Source organism: Monodelphis domestica, chromosome 2, assembly GCF_027887165.1.
Source record: "Monodelphis domestica isolate mMonDom1 chromosome 2, mMonDom1.pri, whole genome shotgun sequence".
Lineage (NCBI taxonomy): Eukaryota > Metazoa > Chordata > Mammalia > Didelphimorphia > Didelphidae > Monodelphis > Monodelphis domestica.
Genome location: NC_077228.1, coordinates 143,398,786 through 143,421,028, shown reverse-complemented (window position 1 = coordinate 143,421,028; position 22,243 = coordinate 143,398,786). Strand labels below are relative to the sequence as shown.

General features: G+C 34.2%; 1 protein-coding gene across 9 annotated transcripts in view; it reads right to left on the bottom strand.

Annotated features, from left to right (window-relative positions):
• AKT3 (AKT serine/threonine kinase 3) overlaps nt 1-22,243 on the bottom strand; it is a 443,431-nt gene that overhangs the window by 167,707 nt on the left and 253,481 nt on the right. For 8 of the 9 annotated variants that reach the window (XM_056814176.1, XM_007481547.3, XM_056814178.1 and 5 more), the window contains one exon: nt 16,101-16,226. In XM_056814176.1, coding sequence (XP_056670154.1) covers nt 16,101-16,226 — 126 coding nt within the window. Of the gene's footprint in view, nt 1-16,100; nt 16,227-18,545; nt 20,785-22,243 lie in introns of those variants that run through there. The other variant, XM_056814179.1, reaches the window with a different exon arrangement.

Genomic DNA, 22,243 nt, shown 5'->3' with positions numbered 1-22,243 from the left:
TTTTTCTTATCTCAATAAGGCTAAAAAGAGAAAAACTGTTGATGGTACTTCTCTCTCTCTGAAAACCTTTCCTCTTCCAATAAGTTGCCTTACAGTTTTAAACATATCAACAAAGAGACATCTAGGAACTTTGAAAACTTAAATTAAAATTTTTTTTTCATTTTAATTGTAGCAAAAATAATTATCTGGAGGCTGTTTGTAATAAATTTAAGCTAATTTATTAATTGGCTTCACAATAAAATTTAACTAGCTTGTGGACTCCCTCCACAGTCCAAACAGACACCAAAGGCACATGAGCAGCTAGGATAGGCAAAAAAGAGAAAGAATATAGCGAAAAGTCAGAGGCAAAAAAGAAAGTGATTTCTTCTGGCACATGTTTTATATACCCCTTGTGACATCATTATCCAGTCCCTTGCCATAACATATTTAATTGGAAAACAGTCACTGAGATGGTAGGCTCAGAGACCTCAACCCCTCCCTCAATATGTTATAATAGGAAGAGGCTGGTCTTAGGAAGAGGGCAATACACGCTTTTCTCTTCCCCACATGGTTGAACCACCATACTTTATAACATGGTGGCTAGAGCTGACTGACTTTATTACCTAAAAAAGTTCTTATTTATAGAATAGTTATCCTGTCTGAAACAAAAGTCAATCCAGTGAGATGTCCTTAATCCTATTATCCTTACAAAGACAAATGTAATTAATATCTGTATCCTAGAACTACAATTCCCAGCACTCCACTCTCCTCCTCACATTACAAGCTGGAGGGGATTAGGGAGGATATAAATTTGGTGTAGCCCAGCCTCTTGCTCTCTTTTTTTCCTGTCATGGCTTTGGTGGAGAAGGCTTTTTAAACAGGCAAAAAAATTTAGTCATGTGGTCTTTTTTTGTTAGATAATCACCTTTTTTTCCCTTTATTTCTAGCAATTATTAATAAACTTTATAAAATACAATGCTTGGAGTAGCTGCTGGACATTAATTTAAATCTTACACAAAAGACCTAAAGAAAAGGGAGGACTCAACCCAGTTTCACTGGCTGGGGGGAAAGACTGTAGCTTTAAAAATCAAAAGGTTCTTGGAGGCCAAAATGGGAAATCATTTCATGATTCAATATCAATTTTCCACTTTGTATAAGTTTTGACATATTGAAATTTCCCTTCTCGATGAAGCCAAAAAACAGAGCAGCAGGAAGAAATATAACGTGCTTCTCACACTAAAAATACTGCAAAAAGATATAAAAAAACATAGCCAACCAAATCCTGATTGGAAAATCTAAAAAAAATCACAAGTAATTTTTCAAAGTCCAGGACAGCTCAGTCAATACGCAGTGGGCCTGGCCAGAAGTGCACTCGGAAGTACACCAGTCCTAGTAGAGGCTGCCCACCAGAGCATATCTGGGTACCACATGAAGGATATGGGAACAAATGACAAAACTATCAGATTTCTAAGTCATTTCCCAGTTTTGGTTCCTAAGTGCAGGGTTGACTGAGAAAGTAACCTATATAAAGGAGTGGCATTCAGGGGTAAAAAACAATGCCACTACCTAGACTATACACTGGTTAAGGCATGGCATGGATGCCAGGAACAGAGAAGGATTTCAATTTGGGCATGTATATGAGGCTAAAACCTACAGAGGAATAATCAGAAGAGGATCCAGATTAAAGGGGAGCCTGTAATTCTGTTACCTCAAACTAGAAGAACTTTCTACCTGACTCATACTGGCTTGTACCTGCAGCAATCTACCATAATTCACACCTAAACTCAGGTCAAGAATTGGCAAATCCCAAACCAGAGAAGAAGCAATGAAGACCTTGTCCCAAGATCTACTTTTAACTTCTCAGCCATAACTGTCCTTGAGAAAAATATAACATTCAATACTCCAAAAAAGAAGTAGTGTAGACCTTCACTCCAGACATGAAAACCCTGGGTCTAAAATGAAGTCTGAATTCAGGAATTATCTTGGAAAAAATAGTACAAAGAAGACAGGGCAAAGATAGAAACTCACCAGAATTTTCCTAAATTCCCCTCTAAAAACTTAAAAAAAAATAACGCCTCATTTCTGGCAATAGAAACATCAAAAGGTTAAGGGAAAATAATTTTCCATTCTAAGACAACTTAGGATGTCAACAGAAAAAATCTGTCTTACCATAGTGGTGATGGAGCCTGGAGCACAAAGCATTAACGGCTGTGTCCCTGCAAGTTAGCAGCAGGCCTTGGAGTAGCTGTACCAATGGCAATAGTGAGTTTCGGGAGCTCTCAGCACAAAGAAGACAAGGGTTTAGGTCACCTGGTCAGAAGGGGATTTACAGGTGATCTTCTGTGAGCACTGGGTGCAGAACCTGTTGAACTGTACATATGCACTTATGGGTGGTAGTCCCAGGGCCAAAAGGAAAACTAGCATTATGCTCTTGCTACTGAAGAGAAGAAGGGGCCATGGTCACAGCTGGAGGGCAGACAAGAGTGTTTTGTTTACTCACAAAGGAGTAATGTCCACAATTTCAGGTCCAAGGTAGAAAGGAGCACAAGAGCTTGTGATCTCAAGACTGCAGGAGTTTGTGTCACATTACTAAGGCCATAAGGAGTAATATAATTGGGGCCAGAGGAGAACAGGACTCCTGGACAGAGTCAGAAGAAAAAGAATGACTATTGCACATAGACCAAAACATAAAACAATAAAGCAATTATCCCACTGCTTCTTAGAACATGCGACCTCTCGGGGGCAGCTGGGTAGCTCAGTGGATTGAGAGCCAGGCCTAGAGATGGGAGGTCCTAGGTTCAAATCTGGCCTCAGACACTTCCCAGCTGTGTGACCCTGGGCAAGTCACTTGACCCCCATTGCCTAGCCCTTACCACTCTTCTGCCTTGAAGCCAATACACAGTATTGACTCCAAGACAGAAGGTAAGAGTTTAAATAATAAAAAAAAAAGAACATGCGACCTCTCTAAAAATAGCAACATTAAAAACCTGAAACACAGGACAGTGACCTCTCCAATCCAAATGAAAGCCCAATTTCAACATAAAAGTTAAAATTTAAGAAATAGATGGAAAAATGAGTAAATGATAACAAAAGAACTTTATCATATAAAGTTACTATGGTGTCAGGCAGGATAAAGACAAGAATCCAAAAGGCCATGAAATCAAAACAGCTATATGCAATGCCTCAAAAAAAATAAACAAAGGGAAGGTGGAATTGAAAACAAGGCTCAAAAAGAATTCCTGAAAGAACTCAAAAGGAGTTTCAAGAGGATGCCAATCACTGAGGCATGGTTGAACAAGTACTGGTAAATGATGATGATGGAATATTACTGTGTTCTAAGAAATGACAAGTAGGGTGCTTGCAGAGAAACCTGGGAAGACTTATATGAATTAATATTAAGTAAAGTAAGCAAAAATTAGGAAAACACTGTACATGATAACTTCAATATTCTATTATGATCAACTCTGAATTTCTTAAGTATCCTCAGCAAAATTCAAAATTATTCCAAAGGACTTATTTTATGAAAAGTGATATCCATCTCCAAAGAAAAAACCAATAGATACTGAAAGAAGATCAAAGCACCCTTTTTTAACCTTGTTTTCTTGAAGCATTTTTGTCACTTTTCTTTTGCAACATGGATTAAACTGAAAGATGTTTTGAATGACTGCATGTATAATCTATAGTAAAATGATTGCTTCTGAAGGAAGGGCAAACAGAGAGTCAGAGAAAAAATTTTGAAACTGGAAAATTTTCAAAACAAATACTAAAATGTGTTTACATGTAATTGAGAAAAAAGAAAAGGAAAGAAAAGAAAAATGAGTAAATAAAAAATAATCCTACTACAAAAAGCTATTAGGGTGACAAGTCTAGAAGAAGACAATGACTCCAAAACACCTACAAACAAAAATTGAAAGAAAAACATAATTTAGGCACAATTTCAACTAAAATTCCTTGAAGGATCAAAGTTAATAAACATTTATTCAATGTCTACCATGTATCAGTGCTGAGCTATATAAAAGAAGTTGAAAAGTGGAATGTGGGCTATCCAGCTCAGAGCACAATGAAGCTAGAGGATGAAACAATTTGAGGACAGACTTGACTACATCTTAGAGAATGATGAGTTGCTAGAAATCATGAAAATTAGGTGAGCAGCTAGATGGGAAATGGTGAGAATTCCTACTTTAAGAGGAAGAAGAGGAGGTAGCTAAGTGTCTCAGTGGGTAGATAGCCAAGCGTGGAGATAGGAAATCTTGGTTAAAATCTGGCCTTAGGTACTTCTTAACTCTGTGGCCCAGAACAAGTCATTTAATCCCATTGCCTAGCCCTTACTGCTCTTCTAAGAACCAACACATATTAATTCTGTGATAAAAGGTAAGGGTTTAAAAAAAATAGAATTTGGGAGAAGCTCCCTCCTATATCCAATCAGTAAAAAAAAAAAGAAAAGTATAAAGAAATTAAATGCCTAAGAATGTTTTAATCCTCTAAAAGCTTACAATAGACTATGAGATAAAGCAAAGATTTTTTAAAAGATGTAAAACGTCTTTTTATCAATGAAATGAGAGCCAGAGGGAAAAAAAATAAATGAGAACTCTGCAAAAAGAATTCAAAAAGGAATTAGCAGTTTGAATCAAGAGGTCTAAAACCTAGTCTAAGCAAAAATTCCTTGAAATGAGAATGAATCAAAAAGAAGGCAATGATATCATGCAACCACAAGAAAAATTAAAGAAAACACATACACACACACAAAATAGAGGAAAATATAAGGTATCTCACAGTTAAAACAGCTGGTGCAGAAAAAAGATTAAGGAAAAAATAATTCAAGAATTACCAGGTTATAAGTATACCATGACCAAACTAAGAACCTAGATATCATATTTCAAGAAATCCTTTAAGAAAACTAGCCAGATCTGAGAACAAGAGGGAAAAGTCGAAATAGAAAGAATTTGTCAATTACCTCCTGAAAGAAACCTCAAAATGAAAACTCCTACAAACATTAAAGCCCCAAACTAGATTTTTAAAAAGGAAAAAAAAAATACTGCAAGCAGCCAGAAAGGAAGAATTCAAGTACTAAGGAGCTGTCACAGTCTGTATTACACAGAATTTAGCAGCCACCACTATGAAGGAATACGGAGCTTAGAATTTGATATTTCAGAAGATAATGGCTGTAGCTTAAAATCGAGAATAACTTACCAAGAAAAACTGAATATAATTTTACAGTGAGGAAAAGTGAATGTTAATGAAACAGAAGAGTTCAAAGCATGCCTAATGAAAAGATGAGAACTACAAAGAAACTCTGAAGTACTCTGGCGGAGATTACAGAAACAAAAACAAAAACAAAAAAACACATAGGACTAAACAAGGACAAACTTTATATCCTAAAATGAAGCAATGATTCTTGTGGCTCTCATGAATTCATCATCAAAGGCCACAGAAGAAATCAAATTAGATGGAGGCCTGGGAGTGTTTCTGTACTGTCTTGATCATCTTAAAAGAGGAAAGAGAGGGGTAACGAGGTGGCTCAGTGGAATGAGAGCCAGATCTAGAGACTGGAGGTCCTGGTTTCAAATCTGGTCTCAGACTCTTCCTAGCTCTGTGACCCTGGGCAAGTCACTTAACGCCCATTGCCTAGCCCTTACCACTCTTCTGCCTTAGAATACACAGTATTGACTCTAAGATGAAAGGTACAGGTTAAAAAAAAAAAGAGGAGAAGAGGAATACAATAGAAAGGAAAGGAAGATAAGGGGAAATTATATCACACAATCAGCATCTCCAAGTAGATATTTATATAAACAAGAAAGAGGAAATGGGAGAATGGCTTATATTTGAAACTCACTCCTCAGAACTAGTCAAAGGAGTGAGAATATACATAAACACATGCATACAGATGGATACAAAAACATTTTATTCAACAGAGAAATAGGAGGGAAAGGGGAAACCAAAGAAGAGGCAATTAAAGGGAATACAGATTAAAGGAATGAGTCCAAAGTGAAACAAATTAAGGAAGTTCAAAAATATTTACAGTTCTTTTTGAGGTACTATAGAATTGTATTGGAAGAGGAACAGGGGAATGGCTGAATAAATAATGTCATATTAAAGTAATTGTGCTGTCAGACAAAATGGAGAAATGTTAAAGAGATAAACCTGGAAAGAATATGTATTAAGCACTGCAAAGTAAAATTTAAAATATCCAGAAGAATACTGTAAATACAAATAACTTTGAAAAACTTGGTTATTCTAGGACTAATAATAAAATATACTACCCATAAGTGAAAGATTCAGAGGGCAGAATATCATTATACACATATACACACACACATACACACATTCCTTTAAGGCATAACAAATGCAGAAATTTGTCTTGCTTGACTATATGTATTTGTAACAGAGGTACAATAGACTTCATTTGGCACAACCCTCTCATTTTAAAGATGAGGAACTTGAGGTAGAGGTTAAATGTAAAACACCAACAAGGAACAGAGTGAGATTTGAAATTAAGCTTCCAAATGCAGCATACTTTTTCCCTAGATTATTTGTTTAACGAAAAAGTAAATTGGCCAAACTTCCTAAGACTTCTTTGATGACCCTAATTCTTCATTATATTGTAAGAACCCATGACTTCATTGGTATAAGTACTTCCTCTATTGATGTACACTGCAACTTCCCTATGACTTAAAAGATAGTTTTTCAAGCTCTTGAGACTGAAAAATATATTACCCTGTTGTCAATCTGGTGGCCAGGTGAGGATCTATCAATGGGACTGTGCTTGAAGACCTTTCAGCTTCATGAGAATGGACTACACTGACAGCCTTCCAGGTCCCAAGATCACCTCTACAAAACAGTGAGACATCTAAGTTGGATAGAGTGGCTTCCATTATACTGGAAGATAATTGTCCCTTCTAAAATCAAGAATTTCTGCCCTCTTAATATTACTATGAGGCTAAATTTAATTTTAATTTATATGAACCAACCAAACAATGAGGAAGTTACATTTGATAAGCCATCATATTATGATACATGTTCAGGATCTCCTCATAGAGAGTTCCAAATGCAGTGGTAGATATTTGGCATTTGATGTAGCCAGATCTAAGAGAAATCTTGAAGTCAAGTATGAAATGAGGGATGTCTACTGGACAAATGTGAAAAGGGGTATGATATATGTAACATTTGATAGCTACCTGTACTCTTTATAAAAGAATCCTCCTTTGGTTTCTATAAGTACTTGCTAACTACCTAACAATCATAATTTATCTGGATTTTAAAAAATACATATGCAGAATTAGAAAAAGAATAATAAGATCACTGGGAGACAAACTGATGAATAATGTTAACTGTGAAAAATATTTTTAAACATAAGACTTACAATAACCTACTTCAGATATTTAATTCTTCATTTACCACCCAAGAATACATTACATAAATGAAAACCTTAATCGATAACTTTACCCAAGAAATGATTAAAACTAGTTGGGTAATTCAAAAACTATGAACTGTTCTGGCATCTCTCAATAAGCTCTGCCATTTTAATTTTTTTTTTTTAATTCTAAAAAAGCACCCACAGTAATAGATTCTGGGGCATTCAGGGAAAAGAGAAAGACAATAACAAATTGGTCAAAAATGACACAAACTTCCTAGCTGGAAGGCTATTGTGCAGGCAATTGGTAAAAGAGGAAGCAAAGCACAAAACAAATGAATGTGAAAGGCTGAACTTGTAATGAAAGACCTTATTATAGTTCAGAAACATTATTGTAATAAAGGAACAATGTACCCCATAAAACTTTCAAACAGGCAAATTCTCTTTTCTCCCTTTCTCGTTCTTCATTTTTTTTCACCAGTACCCTCTGCTTGATTAGTATTATTACCCATTCAAAAGGATTTTTTCTCAAATTCCTCTGAAATCTCCAGGTCTGTTAAATTCTCTCTGTGGACCTCGCTTCATTTAATCCTTGTCAAATTATATGAAATTTCTAAGAATATCTTCCAAAGCACCCCTATGCCAACACTATATTTTCTCCAATACTATGCCAATAAAGGCAAAATCTATAGAGAGCTTTATAACTTTTAAGAGCTATAGTGCAAGAACACTAAGTTCAGTAGTCAAACAATCAATCAACAAGCCTTTTTAAGAGCCTACTATAATATGTATAGGAAAAAATGAAATAATCCCTATCCTTGAGAAGCTTAACCAGGGGAGAGAATATGTATATGTATAAGGATACATATAGGAGATATAAGATAATTGTGCAGAAAGTAGAGAAAAAGACTTTAAGTAGAATGTGGCACTTGGACCTTGGAGTAAATTAAGAATTCAAAGAGAAGTAAAGCTAGAAAGGCAGACTGAGGCCAGGTTGTAAAGGGTTTTAAATATCAAAAAGGGAAATTTCTATTTGATCCTAGAGGCAATAGGGAGCCCTAGAGTTTACTTTTTTATATCCGGGAGGAATATGGTTAGATTCATACTTTAAGACTACCTCATTTATTAATATAGAAATATGTTTTACATAGCATCACATTTGATGGGTGTCATACTGCTTGTCTTTCAATGGATAAGGGAGGGACTGGAAGAAGGAAGAGAATTTAGAACTCAATTTTTTTAATCAATGTTAAAAGAAATAAAACATTACACATAAACTAAGTGGAAGATGGATTACTGTCAGGCACATATAAACTAACACATCACAATATTCTGAAAGCTAATAAATGAATAATTGTACACTCTCAGCTCTAGTGCACTGAAAATCCCATTTTTCTATTCTCAAAATATGTTGTGTGTTTTGAAAATACATTATCTGAGGGCACTGAGGTCAATTTCCATACTTACATATTAATGTCTTAATACCATATTTATTAATAAAAATAAACATAAATACAAATTTTCTTCTTGTACTCCACTTTGAAGAAAACTGGTATAATGGACAGACAACTGGCTTGTCTGATAATGAGATGGCCTTTCTCCTTACAAAGATAAATCCTCTGCCTGTACCCTTAATCCCAGCCCCTCCCATCTTCTCCAACAAATTGCATCCTCAAATGCCTCCTCTCCCAAGTGTGATCTTCACCCTTGCTTTATCTACTATTCTCAAACATACCCATATCTCTCTCCCTTTATTTAAAAATTTTTTTCCAACTTTCACAAGAACCTACAATCCTCTCAATCTATAATCCTGTATTTTTCCTCCCTTTCTTGGTGAACCACATAAAAACTGTTGCTAAACTCCTTGCTTCCACCTGCTCTCCTTAACCTTTTGTAATCCGATTTCATCAATCGATTCAGTTTTCTCTAGCATTGCAGATAATTTCTTAATTACTCAGTCTTAGTCTCTTCAGTTCTCATCCTTCTTGACCTTCTCTACTGCATGTGAAACTAGAGACTAATCCTTACAACTATCCATACTATCTCCCCTTTGGAGGTCTGATCACATTACTCTACCTCAATTCTCCTTAACTATTCCTTCAAAGACTCTTTAATTACATATAACCCTAAGTCTATCTTCTAATTGTGGGCATCATTAAGGCTCTATCTTGATCTTCTCTATGTAGTGTCTTAGTGATCTTCTTTCCTCCCCTGTACAGCTGATTCACTGCTCTATTTATCCAGGCGTAATACTGTCTTTCATTAAGCTTCAGTCACTCATAATCAATTGCCTTTGAAAATGTAAGTCATAGAGATATCTCAAGCTCCACATATACAAAAAACCCATTCATTATTTTTTCCTCTGAAACTTACTCCTTTATCAAAACTTCATTCTTCCAGTCTTCCAGATTCATAATCCAGCATTATCTTTGACTCTGTTCTTTTCCCCAACTGTCCAATTAGTTGTCAAATATTGTTCCTGCTTCCTCAGTATCACTTACATCTGATCCCTTCTCTCTACTCCCAATGCTATCACCTTAGGTTCTTATTTTCTGCTACCTCTATTCATTAAATAGTCTCCGTCTCTCTTCTCATTTGAGTTCATCCTCTACCCAGCAGTTAGAATTCATTCAATAAGCATTTATTAAAAGTACACTGTGTAAAGTACAGTGTGAAGCACTAGGGATACAAAAGGAGGCAAATTTTAGTCTATTACCTCAAGGAGCTCACAATTTAATGGAGAGATGACAAAGAAACTAATATGTATGAACAAATTATATATAAGAGAAATAGGAAATAAAAGAGGAAAGGCACTAGAATTAAGACTTACTGGGAAAAGCTTCTTGTAAGATGTAATATAAACTCCCCTGTTGAATTTTTAATGCCCTTTAGAATATTGCCTTAGAATATAGTACTCCTGAACACTGTATAATCAGCAAAATCAGCCTTTTATATTTGCACTCGTCTTCTCTCATTCCTGGAATGCAAATCCTGCTTACTTTGGCTCCACAAATACCTCTCTTCTTTCAAAATATAGCTTAAGCCCAACTTCTACATGTAACCCTACCTTTCCTAATGCTTAAAATTTTAAGCACTCAAAAACTATAATTTTACAACAATTTCAACTTCTATTTGTTCTTTATATTTTCATCTCCTTTTATAATAAGGAATTCATTTAAGCCTCTAGGGCAATATAATGTCCTTAAGATCCACTTGGCTTCCTCCACATCAGTTATACGCAGTTTATTTTAGACAAAAAGATCTGAGTTCAGCCACCCTCACTTGGAATTCCCAGTTTAAAAAATTGCTATAGTTTAAGTTTTATGCTGAACTTTACCTTTATAGATATGGCTATAGGCATAGATATAGGCATAGATATAGGCATAGATATAGATATAGATATAGATATAGATATAGATATAGATATAGATATAGATATCTGTTAACTCCTGGTCGCTCTGTGGTTGAAGCAAATCTGGTTTACGGAAATATATAGGTAATGAACCTGCAAATTATATTCCATTGTCTATCCATGGGCAAGCACTAGGAGAAGTTGAGAAAAAAAGTTAATCTTTTCTAAGGACTTTTCACAGAATATGTCATCTACTCTAATGCTCCTGTAAAGCTGATCATCCTCCTTGACATCTCCCTTCACTACCACAGCTCAATCCTGTTTTTGCTCTTCAAAGGTGACCTACAAAAGGCCATGTTTGCTCCAACCTCAGTAATCTGAATCCTGGAAATCTTTTATTTGAATCTGAGATATATCCTTCTGTTTATATAAATTCCTTAGAGAATGACCAAGTCTCTCATACTATGGTTTGGTTTTGATTCAGCGGAGGAAAGAAAAAAGAGGAAAATAGTAAGGACCTTTGTAGTTAATATAAATAAGAAGCATTCTAACCTAAAAATATTTTTAAATGAATGGAATAATGAATATGACCCTATCCTTACACATTTATTCTATATGTTATCTCCCCAGATAGGATGTATACTCCTTCAAAGTAGATAGTTTCATTGTCTTTGCATCCATATCACCTAATACAATGCCCAACTATACATAAGAAATGCCTAAAAAATACTCCTTGACTGAGTGATTTTTGAAGACCTATATTTAAGACTTGCCTTTGAGTCATATTAATTATATGATCATGGGAAAATCACTTAAACCTATCAATATCCAAAGTAACTCATTACAGAGCAGGTTTTGATCTGCACCAGTGTGAGAATTTTCTTCACTATGAGCAATGAAATAACACATCTACCCTTCAACCAACAGCCCCTTAAAAAAAAAAAAAACAACACCTGGTTTTTGAAAACAGACATTTGAGAAGAAGCTTTAACTGAAGAAAAGGGTAGATGGTGGCTTTTCTGGAGATTACTATGGGGACCTCTGGGAATTTTCAAAAACTTTAGAGACTGATGTTGTACTGGTCACAAGATCATATGATACTTGAAGTGACAAACAGGGTAAACAGGGCTCCTTATACCAGTACTCACTTAATCTAAGTAATATTTAACCTGTCCCCAAGAGGCAAAATAGCCCCCTCCTATCTCAAGACAAGAAGTTAGACTTTGCTATCAGTTACATTGTTATCCATCTGACTGACCAAACTCCTAGAAACCCTATTTGTAAAAAATAAAGTTATTCTAGGAAGAGCTCTTTGATCCAGTAGTGTCTGGGATCCAATCTCCAGGATGACTCATCTGATAAATTTATGACATAGTAATGGCTGACCCACTCAAGACTTTCCTAATTTCAGAGACTGGAGTTGTACTGGGAACAAGACTTTAAGATCTCCCTAAGGACAATGCTATTCTAGTCCTCTTTGGGATCTTTGTGCCAGTCCATGTCATGTACCTATCTAATCCAAGAGGTCCTCAACCTGTCCAAAACTTGCAGAAAGACACACTTATCTCAGAGTAAGAGGTTTCTGACCTTAGTACAAAGTTGCCTTGACCTCAAGATTCTTGCCCCTTCTGAGAGTTTTGTATATAATGGAGAAATAGATTGGTTTTCTCCTGAAATAGTTCACACAATTTATTCCCAGAAAACATTTGAGGGGCCAGTAGGATTACTGGGAGTTGTATTACTTACTAACAGAAGGAGGGAGATTAAACTATCACTCTATAGCTAAGGTGAGTGTGTTTTTACTTGGAAGAAAGAGGATTCCTTCGTTGACTTAGTTACTTCTGAGTTCCTAGTTATAGATAGAGAGTCTTTTTTGTCCCCTTACACATTTATTCATTATATGTATTGATTTTTTTTTTGTTATTATTCAGCTGTTTCAGTTGTGTCCAATTCCTCCATACCCAACTTAGGGTTTTGTTTTTTTTCCCAAAGATATTAAAGTGGTTTGCCATTTCTTTTTCCAGCTCCTTTTACAGATGAGTAAAACGAGGCAAAGTTAGCCTGCCCTGAGTCACATAGATATTAAGTGTCTAAGACCAGATTTATCAGGAGGATTTAACTTCTTGACTCCACAAGCACTCTATCCACTGTGCCACCTAGCTGCCCATATATTTATTTTATAGAGTCCTTATTTAGCCCCTCTAGAAGAAAGGCAGTCCATCTACAGAGGCTTCTAAGGGGACAAAGATTCTGTATCATTCCTTTAATATGACTATCAGAGGGGAGGAGGCTTTGGCAAATGTGACAGGAATACTGAATAAGTGACAGCACAGGGAGAGCTTTGTTCATGACTTAGATTTGGACATAGGCTGCATGCAAGCAGTTTATGATGTTTTACCCACTTTACTACATGTGACCTTGATTCAATGATAAATATTGATTACACAAAAAGTATTACTGTGTTGGTTTTAATGTTGTGAAGCTGCTCCTGTTCTTCTTTAGCACTTGATATCAGAAGAAATCCGTGATTGTACTAGAAATATCACCTGTGCTGTATATTCAATGTTCTTGATCCTGCTCTGGTTCATCTTTACTACCTGTATTGGAAGACCTACTAAGATTTTTTTTTTTCCATGATACTACCTGTATAACTCAGACTGAATTGCTTGTCAGCTCTGCGAAGGGGGAGAGATGAAGGGAGGGAGACAATATGGATCATATAACTTCAGAAAACTTAGAGATTTGTTTTTAAATTGTTAGGTAATTTTTAATTTAAAAAATTTTAATAGACCACTATGAACTACAAAGACCTTTAATCACCCTCCACACCAACCAAACTCCTGTGCTTTAATAACTAATATTTCCAAAGGGTCTAGGTGGTACAGTAGATAGAGTGCCTGGCCTGGAGTCAGCAAGACTTGAGTTCAAATCTGGCCTCAAACACTTTTTATCTGTGATACCCTGAGCAAGTCACTTAACCGTGCTGGCCTAAGTTTCTTTAATTATAGAATGAGTTGGAGAAGGAAATGGCAAACCACTCCTGTATCTTTGGCAAGAAAACTCTAAATGAGATCACGAAGAGCCAGAGGTGATTCCATTCCTTTTCTTTTTTTTTCTTAAATACAATAAAACTTTATTTTATTTTTAAACATCAATTCCACTTCTTTATTTCTCACAAAAATAAATATTTGAAATATTATATCCAAATATCAGAAAAAAATAATAAAATTATTTCTAAAAATAGCAATAGGATTCAGCATGGGAAAAATACAAAGCAAGTCTCTTGTACAATGGAATTATTTAATCTTTCATTAATTTAATTGCATTATAAAGGTAGTACAAATAATTCTGCATTAAAGTCAGAATTGACAACAACTCATGTAGGATACTTAAATTAGATTCAATTTCATGGTAATGACACATCTAAAAACTGAAGAATGGGTTTACAAAGAGAAGTCGAATTCACACTACTTTGCTCAAATCAGTTGAGCCAACTACTTCCAATGTATCAGTTATAGAAAGACATACAGATGTAGGCTAATATTTATTTCATGGATGGGTTGACTGTCAGTCACTAAAAAGGATTTCTCCCCAAGAGTGTTGTATTTTATTTCAGATTCTGCCAGTGGAAGTGTTGGAACAGATGTTGGCAGACTATGACATACAGTATGTCTTTAAAACTTGTTCGGGTGTGAAATTTCATAAGGTCAAAAAATGCTGCATTTTGATCAAAAGATAAAGGAGTTCTGTCTTACTAAATTTTTATAAATTATTTCAAGCAAATCAATTGTGTCATTAAGACATAGAAACTAAGAAAATGCATTCCAGTTGAACATAATATATAAAATTATACACCTAACCCCTTTACTTTGCAAAGAAGGAATCTGAGACAGTGACAGATTAAGTGACGTGTTCAGGCACTAGTAACATGGCAAAACCAGAATTTAAATTCATGTCCTTTGACACTATGTTCAGTATCTTTGCACTATACCATGAAAGTATTTCTTAGGTATTTGTATTGTTAACAATTAACTACTAGATATGAGAAAAATATATTACAGTCATTAAAAAGAACAAACAATATTTCTTTCAGAGACAGGAAGTACCTTCTCTTGGGAAAAAAACATTAATGTTTTTGGAACAGAGACACATGGTGGTAATAAGTAACCCTAAACCGAGAGTCAGGAAACCCAGGTTTTACTACTGTCTCTATCTTTTGTGTATCCTTTGGTTAAGTCCCTTCACATCTATGGACTTCGATTTCCTCCTCTGCAAAATGAAGATGTGGACAGGATAGTTGATATCTAAAATCTCTTCTAAGATTTTGTGATTCTATGACAGAATAAAATAGGTCTTAGAAATTTTTTATAAAATGTCATTTTAAAACAATATTGCATAAATCTTGCATTAGTATTTTTAATAAGAATTGAATCCACAGTGAGATCCTAATAATACACTTAGAAACTTTTTTTTTTTAAGTCAACTACATCCTGAGAAATTCAGTGAATCTGTATTTCATAAGTACTTCTTTGGCTTTATATATGTCAGAGATCACCAATCTAATCTATGGAGTATTAGAAAAAATATAAATTTCAAATAACTGAAAAAAGGTGAGGAGGAATACATCTTACACAATGTTTCAGGTTTCTATGATGTTTTCTTGTTCCATAGTGAAGATCGTTTTAATTTCTTTCCCAAATGTAGCTAATACATGGAATATACCACTAATGTTAACAAGGATGATTTTGCCATGCTTATTTCTTTATAATTCATTGGACACAATTTAGCTTTCAAATGTCTTCTTTTTTAATTAACACAGGATGAGAGCAAATATCTTTCATTATGATATAAGTAGAAAAAGACTCTGAACAATTAATCAATAAACTCAAACAATCTGAAGAGCCGACTGCTTGGTTTTGTGCCATTTTGCAATCTGGCTAATATTTTAAATAATTTTAAATTATAAGTAAATTCAGAAATAATGATAAGGAAATTAAGAAAAAACATGAATGCACATATAAAATTTCTACAGCAATTTAATTTATAACTTCAACTATTATTCTCCTATTAGAGTCAATGAAAAAATATATGAGACTATGAATTTGGTGAAATCACCAATATTCTGTCATAAATTTAGCACTTGAGTTGAGAAGTTTTTGCTCCCAGTTATTTTAAGTGCACCTAAGGTATAGATTTGAAGACTCCTAAACTAGAAGATTCAAATTCAAATAACTTAAAATTTACTTTATAGTATCAAGTCATATTCATTTAGACTACCAACAGTGATAAGACTTTATGCTGTTATAAACTCAAGCAATGTATTTTAAATATTCTTGTTACATGTTATAAATCATTCAATAGATATAAACATACGAATAATAAAATATAAGAATGAGTATACAAATTCAATTAACTTACTTGCCACTGAAAAGTTGTTAAGGGGATAAGGTAAATCCACATCTTGAGGTTTCTCCTTATATCCTATGAATGAGCCATCTGTCTTCAAAAGGAAGTATCTTGGCCTCCAGTTTTTTATATATTCTCCTACATGAGGAAAGCACACATGTTAATGCTGAAAAAATGAACAGCAGCTTTTATGTGAAAAATAAATTATGGTACAATATATGTCCTACAACACTGGCCTCCAAAAATTTTGTTGGCCAATTTTCTTTTAATTTTGCTCACAAAAGAAAATATATGAGCCTACAATTAAGATAAAAAAAATGTTCTGTTTTAAGCACTTTCACACTTTGATAATTCATTTGCACCATTATTTATACAGAGAATCATTCATCTAAGTACACATTTTGTTCAGTTTTTCATTTTATCCCATTTAGAATGTGTTTTCAGCACATCAAGACAACTCTACAATTTATCTAGAGGATCAATTTATTTTGATACAAAACACTTATTCTAACAGGAATATCTAATAATATTTTTCCATCAATGACTAACAAATCGTGTCATTTTCTTAAAAGAGGGGTATAAAAGGGCATTTTCAATTTCAAATCCTGTATAAAAAAATTTTCAATTGTATTGCATTGTTGTATATATAGGAAATTCCATTTTTATAATACCATAAAAAACAGTGACACTCAAGCAAAATTGATTTTAAATGTAATTTATTTTAAGATATGGATGTACTTCCCAACATAAAATGTCCATAAAAACATCAAAATTGTAAAAAAAATATGTACATATATGTATACATATATACATACACACACACACACACTTTTAGCTACCCTTGGATAAAAAAAATGTAGATACTAACCAACTAGTTATTAAAACAACTAGTATACAATGTCCTAAGTCATATTTAATGAACATGCTTGACAAAAGTCTAACACAGTCCTGGATACTTTTTATCCATACTTTCAATTGTCTGCTATATGTTCCTTTCTTTCTCTGAATTGCTACAATACTTTGTACCAACCCATCTATGTACATAACATACACTTGACTTCTATAATCATCATTCAAATATATATATGTATATATATATATATATATATTTCTATCTCTAATAGAAATAGAACTTCAGAGAATTTGGGGATTAAAAGGAAACTCCAAAACCATCTAGTTTACATCTAAATAAGAATACCAATGTACAATATTCCCCAAAAGTGTCATTTAGCCTCTTCTATAAAGACCTTTCCGGATAAAGCCACTGTCACTGAAGGCAGCCCATTTCATTTTTGTACATCTATGTGAAAGGATTTAGAGTATAAAAACTGCAAGAGAAACCAATTGAGAGATAACGAGGCCAGATAAAGAGTAATGAAGAATAGAAACAGGGTGATGGTTACACTAGTGAAAAGGAGCTAGATGTGAGAAATGTAAAGATAGAGTAAAGAGAATTAGGAGGGAAAAAATGGTTCAAAATTGTGAAACCAAGTTACTGGAAGGATGGTGTTATCCTCAACAACAGTAGAAAAGTTGGGTATAGTGATCAGTCCAATAGGGTAAGACTATTTCTAATGGGGAAATGTTAAATCTGAGATGACTACTAGATGTCCCATACCAGACAACTTTTGATGATATGGGACTAGAAATGAGGACACACATAATGATTGGATATGTAGATTTGGGAGTAAGCTTCAAGGACATTTATAAGTCAATCTATGTGAACCAATGATATCATTAAAAGATAGAGAACATAGAGAACAAGGAGGCAAGACACAGATGATTATTTAGTAAAGAAAACTGAATAGAAGTAGTCTGACAAATATATGGAGAAACAGAAGACAGAAATTTCTTAAGAGCTATGGGAAAGGAGAATATCCATGATGGAGATGGGTGGGTATGGAACAGAAATGGGAAGGGAGAATATAAAAAAATATCAAGAGCTACCAAGATATAAAGAAGGATAAGGACTAAGACAAAATATCCGATTTACTGATTATATGATTGATTCATGTTCAAGAAATAGTTTATACTAAATTTTTAAAATTACAATTTATAACACTCTTGCTTGAGATTTTTATATTTCTAGAAGCAAGAAATAACAAATTCAAAACAATGTCACAATAATATAATACATGCTTATTAAATATACTAAGAAATATATTTTATCAGCTTAGTAGCTAGGGCAAGTTGCTCAACTGGCTGCTTCAAAATTCTTCCAAAAGTGCCTATCCAAAACGTAAAATACTTCCAAGACAGCAGGATAATCATTAAAGGGAAGGATTGGCAAAACTTGTATTATCAAGAAAGATAGTTCTTTTTTTTCATAGGAAAATATGTGATGATTTCAACTAACTACTTTCTAAACTCTCTTCATCTTTCTAAACTCTGTTCAATCTGGCATGAGACCTCATCTTTCAACTGAAACTGACCAGATAAAAATCATTATGATTCTACCTTTTAAACATCATCCATAGATATCCCCTTCTTTCCTCTCACTGCCACCATGTTGGTCCAGATTTTAATCACCTCATTCTGGACTATAAAAACAGCTTTCTGGTTGACCTCTCTTCTTCACTCTATATTCCAGTTTACCCTGAAATTAACTGTCAAAATGATATTACTAAGGTTCAGGTCTGATCAAAGGCACATTTACCTCCACCCCATTCAATGAATTTCATTGGTCCCCTCTTACACCTAAAAATCAATTACAAAATTCAGTTTGACAATCAAACTCTTCATAACCATACCCCTTCATACAAGTTTTCTCATGCATTCACTCCCCATCAACTGAACATATTCTTTTTTTTTTTATCCTTACCTTCCATCTTGGAGTCAATACTGTGTATTGTCTCCAATGCAGAAGAGTGGTAAGGGCTAAGCAATGGGGGTCAAGTGGCCTGCCCAGGGTCACACAGCTGGGAAGTGTCTGAGGCCAGATTTGAACCTAGGACCTCCCATCTCTAGGCCTGGCTCTCAATCCACTGAGCCACCCAGCTGCCCCAACTGAACATATTCTGAGAACACAAGACAGACTTTTTTGCTCTTGTTTGCACAAAACATTTCAACTCCCATCTCCAGTCATTTTTATTGCCTGTCCCCCATGCTTAGAATCTCAGGTCTTGCAGGAGCCTTTCAAAGTTCAGTTAAAATCCCACCTTCTAAAAGCAGCTTTTCTCTATTCTTCTTAAACTCAGTGCCTTCCCTCTGTTGGTTATTTTGAGTTTATCTTGTACCTATTTTTTTTGTATACAGACATTAGAATATTATATGCTCCATTATACCATGAGATCCTTAAGAACAGAATATTTTCTGTTCCTTGTATTTCCAGAGCTTAGCACAGTGCCCAGACCACAGTAGGCACTTGATAAATATGGCTGACAAAACATTCCAATAATCTCTTTGACAAATCTAAAAGCCTTTCCTTAGTCTTCAGCTTCACTGATCTCTATGTACCACTGCAAACTGTTGCTAAACTTTTCCTCATATATTTTCCCCTTAGTTTTTCATGACAATGCTCTGTACAGTTCAGTCTCCTTTGAGGACATTCATTCCATGCCAAATCCACTAACTTGATGTCCTGAAGGTTCTGTCCATGGGTCCTCTTGTCTTTCATCTATACTAACTTGGGTTCTGTGAAACTTTTAAAAAATATTTGGATAATTGTTTGTTCCCTTTGGCCTTTATGTAGTACTATATGGTTAGCAAAGTGTTTTATAAATATTCCATTTTTTCTCACCCTGTAAGGTGGTAGGTATTCGTATCCTCCTTTTATTGGGGGGGGGGGAATTAAATATACAAAAATATTTATAGTGGCTCTTTCTGTGGTATCAAAGAATTGAACATTGAAGGGATATTCATAAATTGGAGAACAGCTAAACTGGTTGTGGCAGTAGCTTTGGGGGTTCTCATCCCTGAGATGATAAGGGGTTCAGACAACTGGTCAGAAAAAGATTATGGGGGGACTCTTTGCTGGCACCAAGTACTGATGGTGCTAATTCACAATACCCATAGCAATTCCAGAGCAAAAAGAATTACATGTGATCAGTCACAAAGAAGCAGAAGTCCTACTCTTGTTTCTGAGACAGAGCAGACCACTAACACTAGCAGATGTCACAAAACAGTAGACCTGGTCATGATACCGGGGCCAAGAGGAACACTAGTATTTGAGATTTGGGGGAGCACAGAGTCTTCCTCTATAAATAATAGAATACAGGCCAGGACAAAATGACTCTCTCTCCCCTCATATCACAGCACCTTGGAAGCAGCTAAAGTTTGTGGATGGTTCAGAACTAGCTTTAAAAATAGCAGCAAGAAAAAGCATGAAACCTGGCACAGTAACTCACTGCCCCCAGGATAATAGAGCCCAACTTTAACATAAGCTTCAAAGTTTAAAAAGATTGGAATAATAAGTAATCGACAAAAACAGTACTTGACTAAAAATTTTAAAAGCTACTATGGTAGCAGGGAAGACCAAGATATAAACTCAGAAGAAGCCAACATTGTGAAAACAGATACAAATAAAGCCTCAAAGAAAAATACTAATTGGACCTTAAGACCAACAAGAATTCCCAGAAGATTTAAGGAGATAAAAGTGGTAGAGAAAAAGTTTTGAATATAAATGAGAGTGGTGCAAGAAGATTATAAAAATAGAATAAGTAGCTTTGTAAAAGTGGCACAAAAATATTGAAGAAAATAATTTTTAAAATAGGATTTGCCCAATGGTAAGAGGTACAAAAATGCAATGAAGAAAAGAATGTCTTACAAAGCAAAAATAAAGAAGGTACAACAATTCTTTAAAGAAAAAATTGTATTACAAAGAAAATTAGCCAAGTGGAAAAGTACAAAAGCTCAATGAATAAAATAATTTCTAAAAAATTAGAATTAGGTGGCAAGAAGCTAATACCTTCATGAGATTTAAAGAAATCATCAAACAAAATAAAAAAAATAATAAATTGGAATAAAGGTAAATTATCTCCCAGAAAGAAAATAAAAACTTACCTGGAAAATAGAATGAAAAGAGATAATTTAGGAATTATTGTATTAGAATAATGGAATAATTTATGACCAAACAAGAGACAGAAAACATTACAAGATATAAATGGATAATTTTAATTATATTAAATTCAAAAGATTTTACCCAAACAAAACCAGTGTAATCAAGAATAGAAGCAAAAAACTGGGGAGTGGGGATTTATAGCAAGTTTTCTCTGATAAAAGACTTCATTTCTCAAATATATAAAAAACTAAATAAAAATTATAAAAATACAAGTAAATCCCAACTAATTAATGGTCAATGGAAATGAACACTATTCTGATGAAAAAACAAAGCTATCATGTGAAAAAAATATTCTAAATCACTGTTGATTAAAGAAATACAAATTAAAACAAGTCTTAGGTACTACCTCACACCTATCATATTGGCTAATATAAGAATATAGGAAAATAATAAATACTGGAAGTATGGGGAAAATGAGACACTAATCCATTGAAGGGAGTGTTGTGAACGTATCCAATAATTCTGGAGAAGAATTTGGAATTATGCCAAAAGAGCTTACCAAACTGCATATCCTTTGATCCTGAAATACCACTATAAGACTATATCCCCAAGAGGTTGTTGTTATTGTTTTAAGTGGGGGTGGGAGAGGGAAGAGAAAGACCTGTTTACTGGAATTACTAGACTACTTGAAAGCCATAAACAAAGAACTTAAGACATCATAGTTCAAAACATTATAATAGAAAACTGCCCTGAAACCTTATATCCAGAAGGTAAAATAGAAACTTAAAGAATCTACTTTCTGAAAGAGATCCTAAAATGAAAAGTCACTTATGTATGTGTATATATATATATATATATATATTAGTCAAATTCGAGAATAACCAGAACAAGAAGAAAATAACAGTAAGTAATCAGAAACACTTCAAATAGCATGTAATCATAATCAGAAAAAATAAGATTTAGCAACTTCTATGATAAAGGAGCAGAGGGGTTGAAATATGATATTCCAGAAGGCAAAGGAGCTAAGATTACAACCAAGACTCACCTAATAAAACTGAGCTTTATCCTTAGGGGGAAGGGGGGAATGGTTATTTAATGAAATAAATAACTTTCAAGCATTCCTAAAGAAGAGACAAAAGCTAAATAAAAAATATTA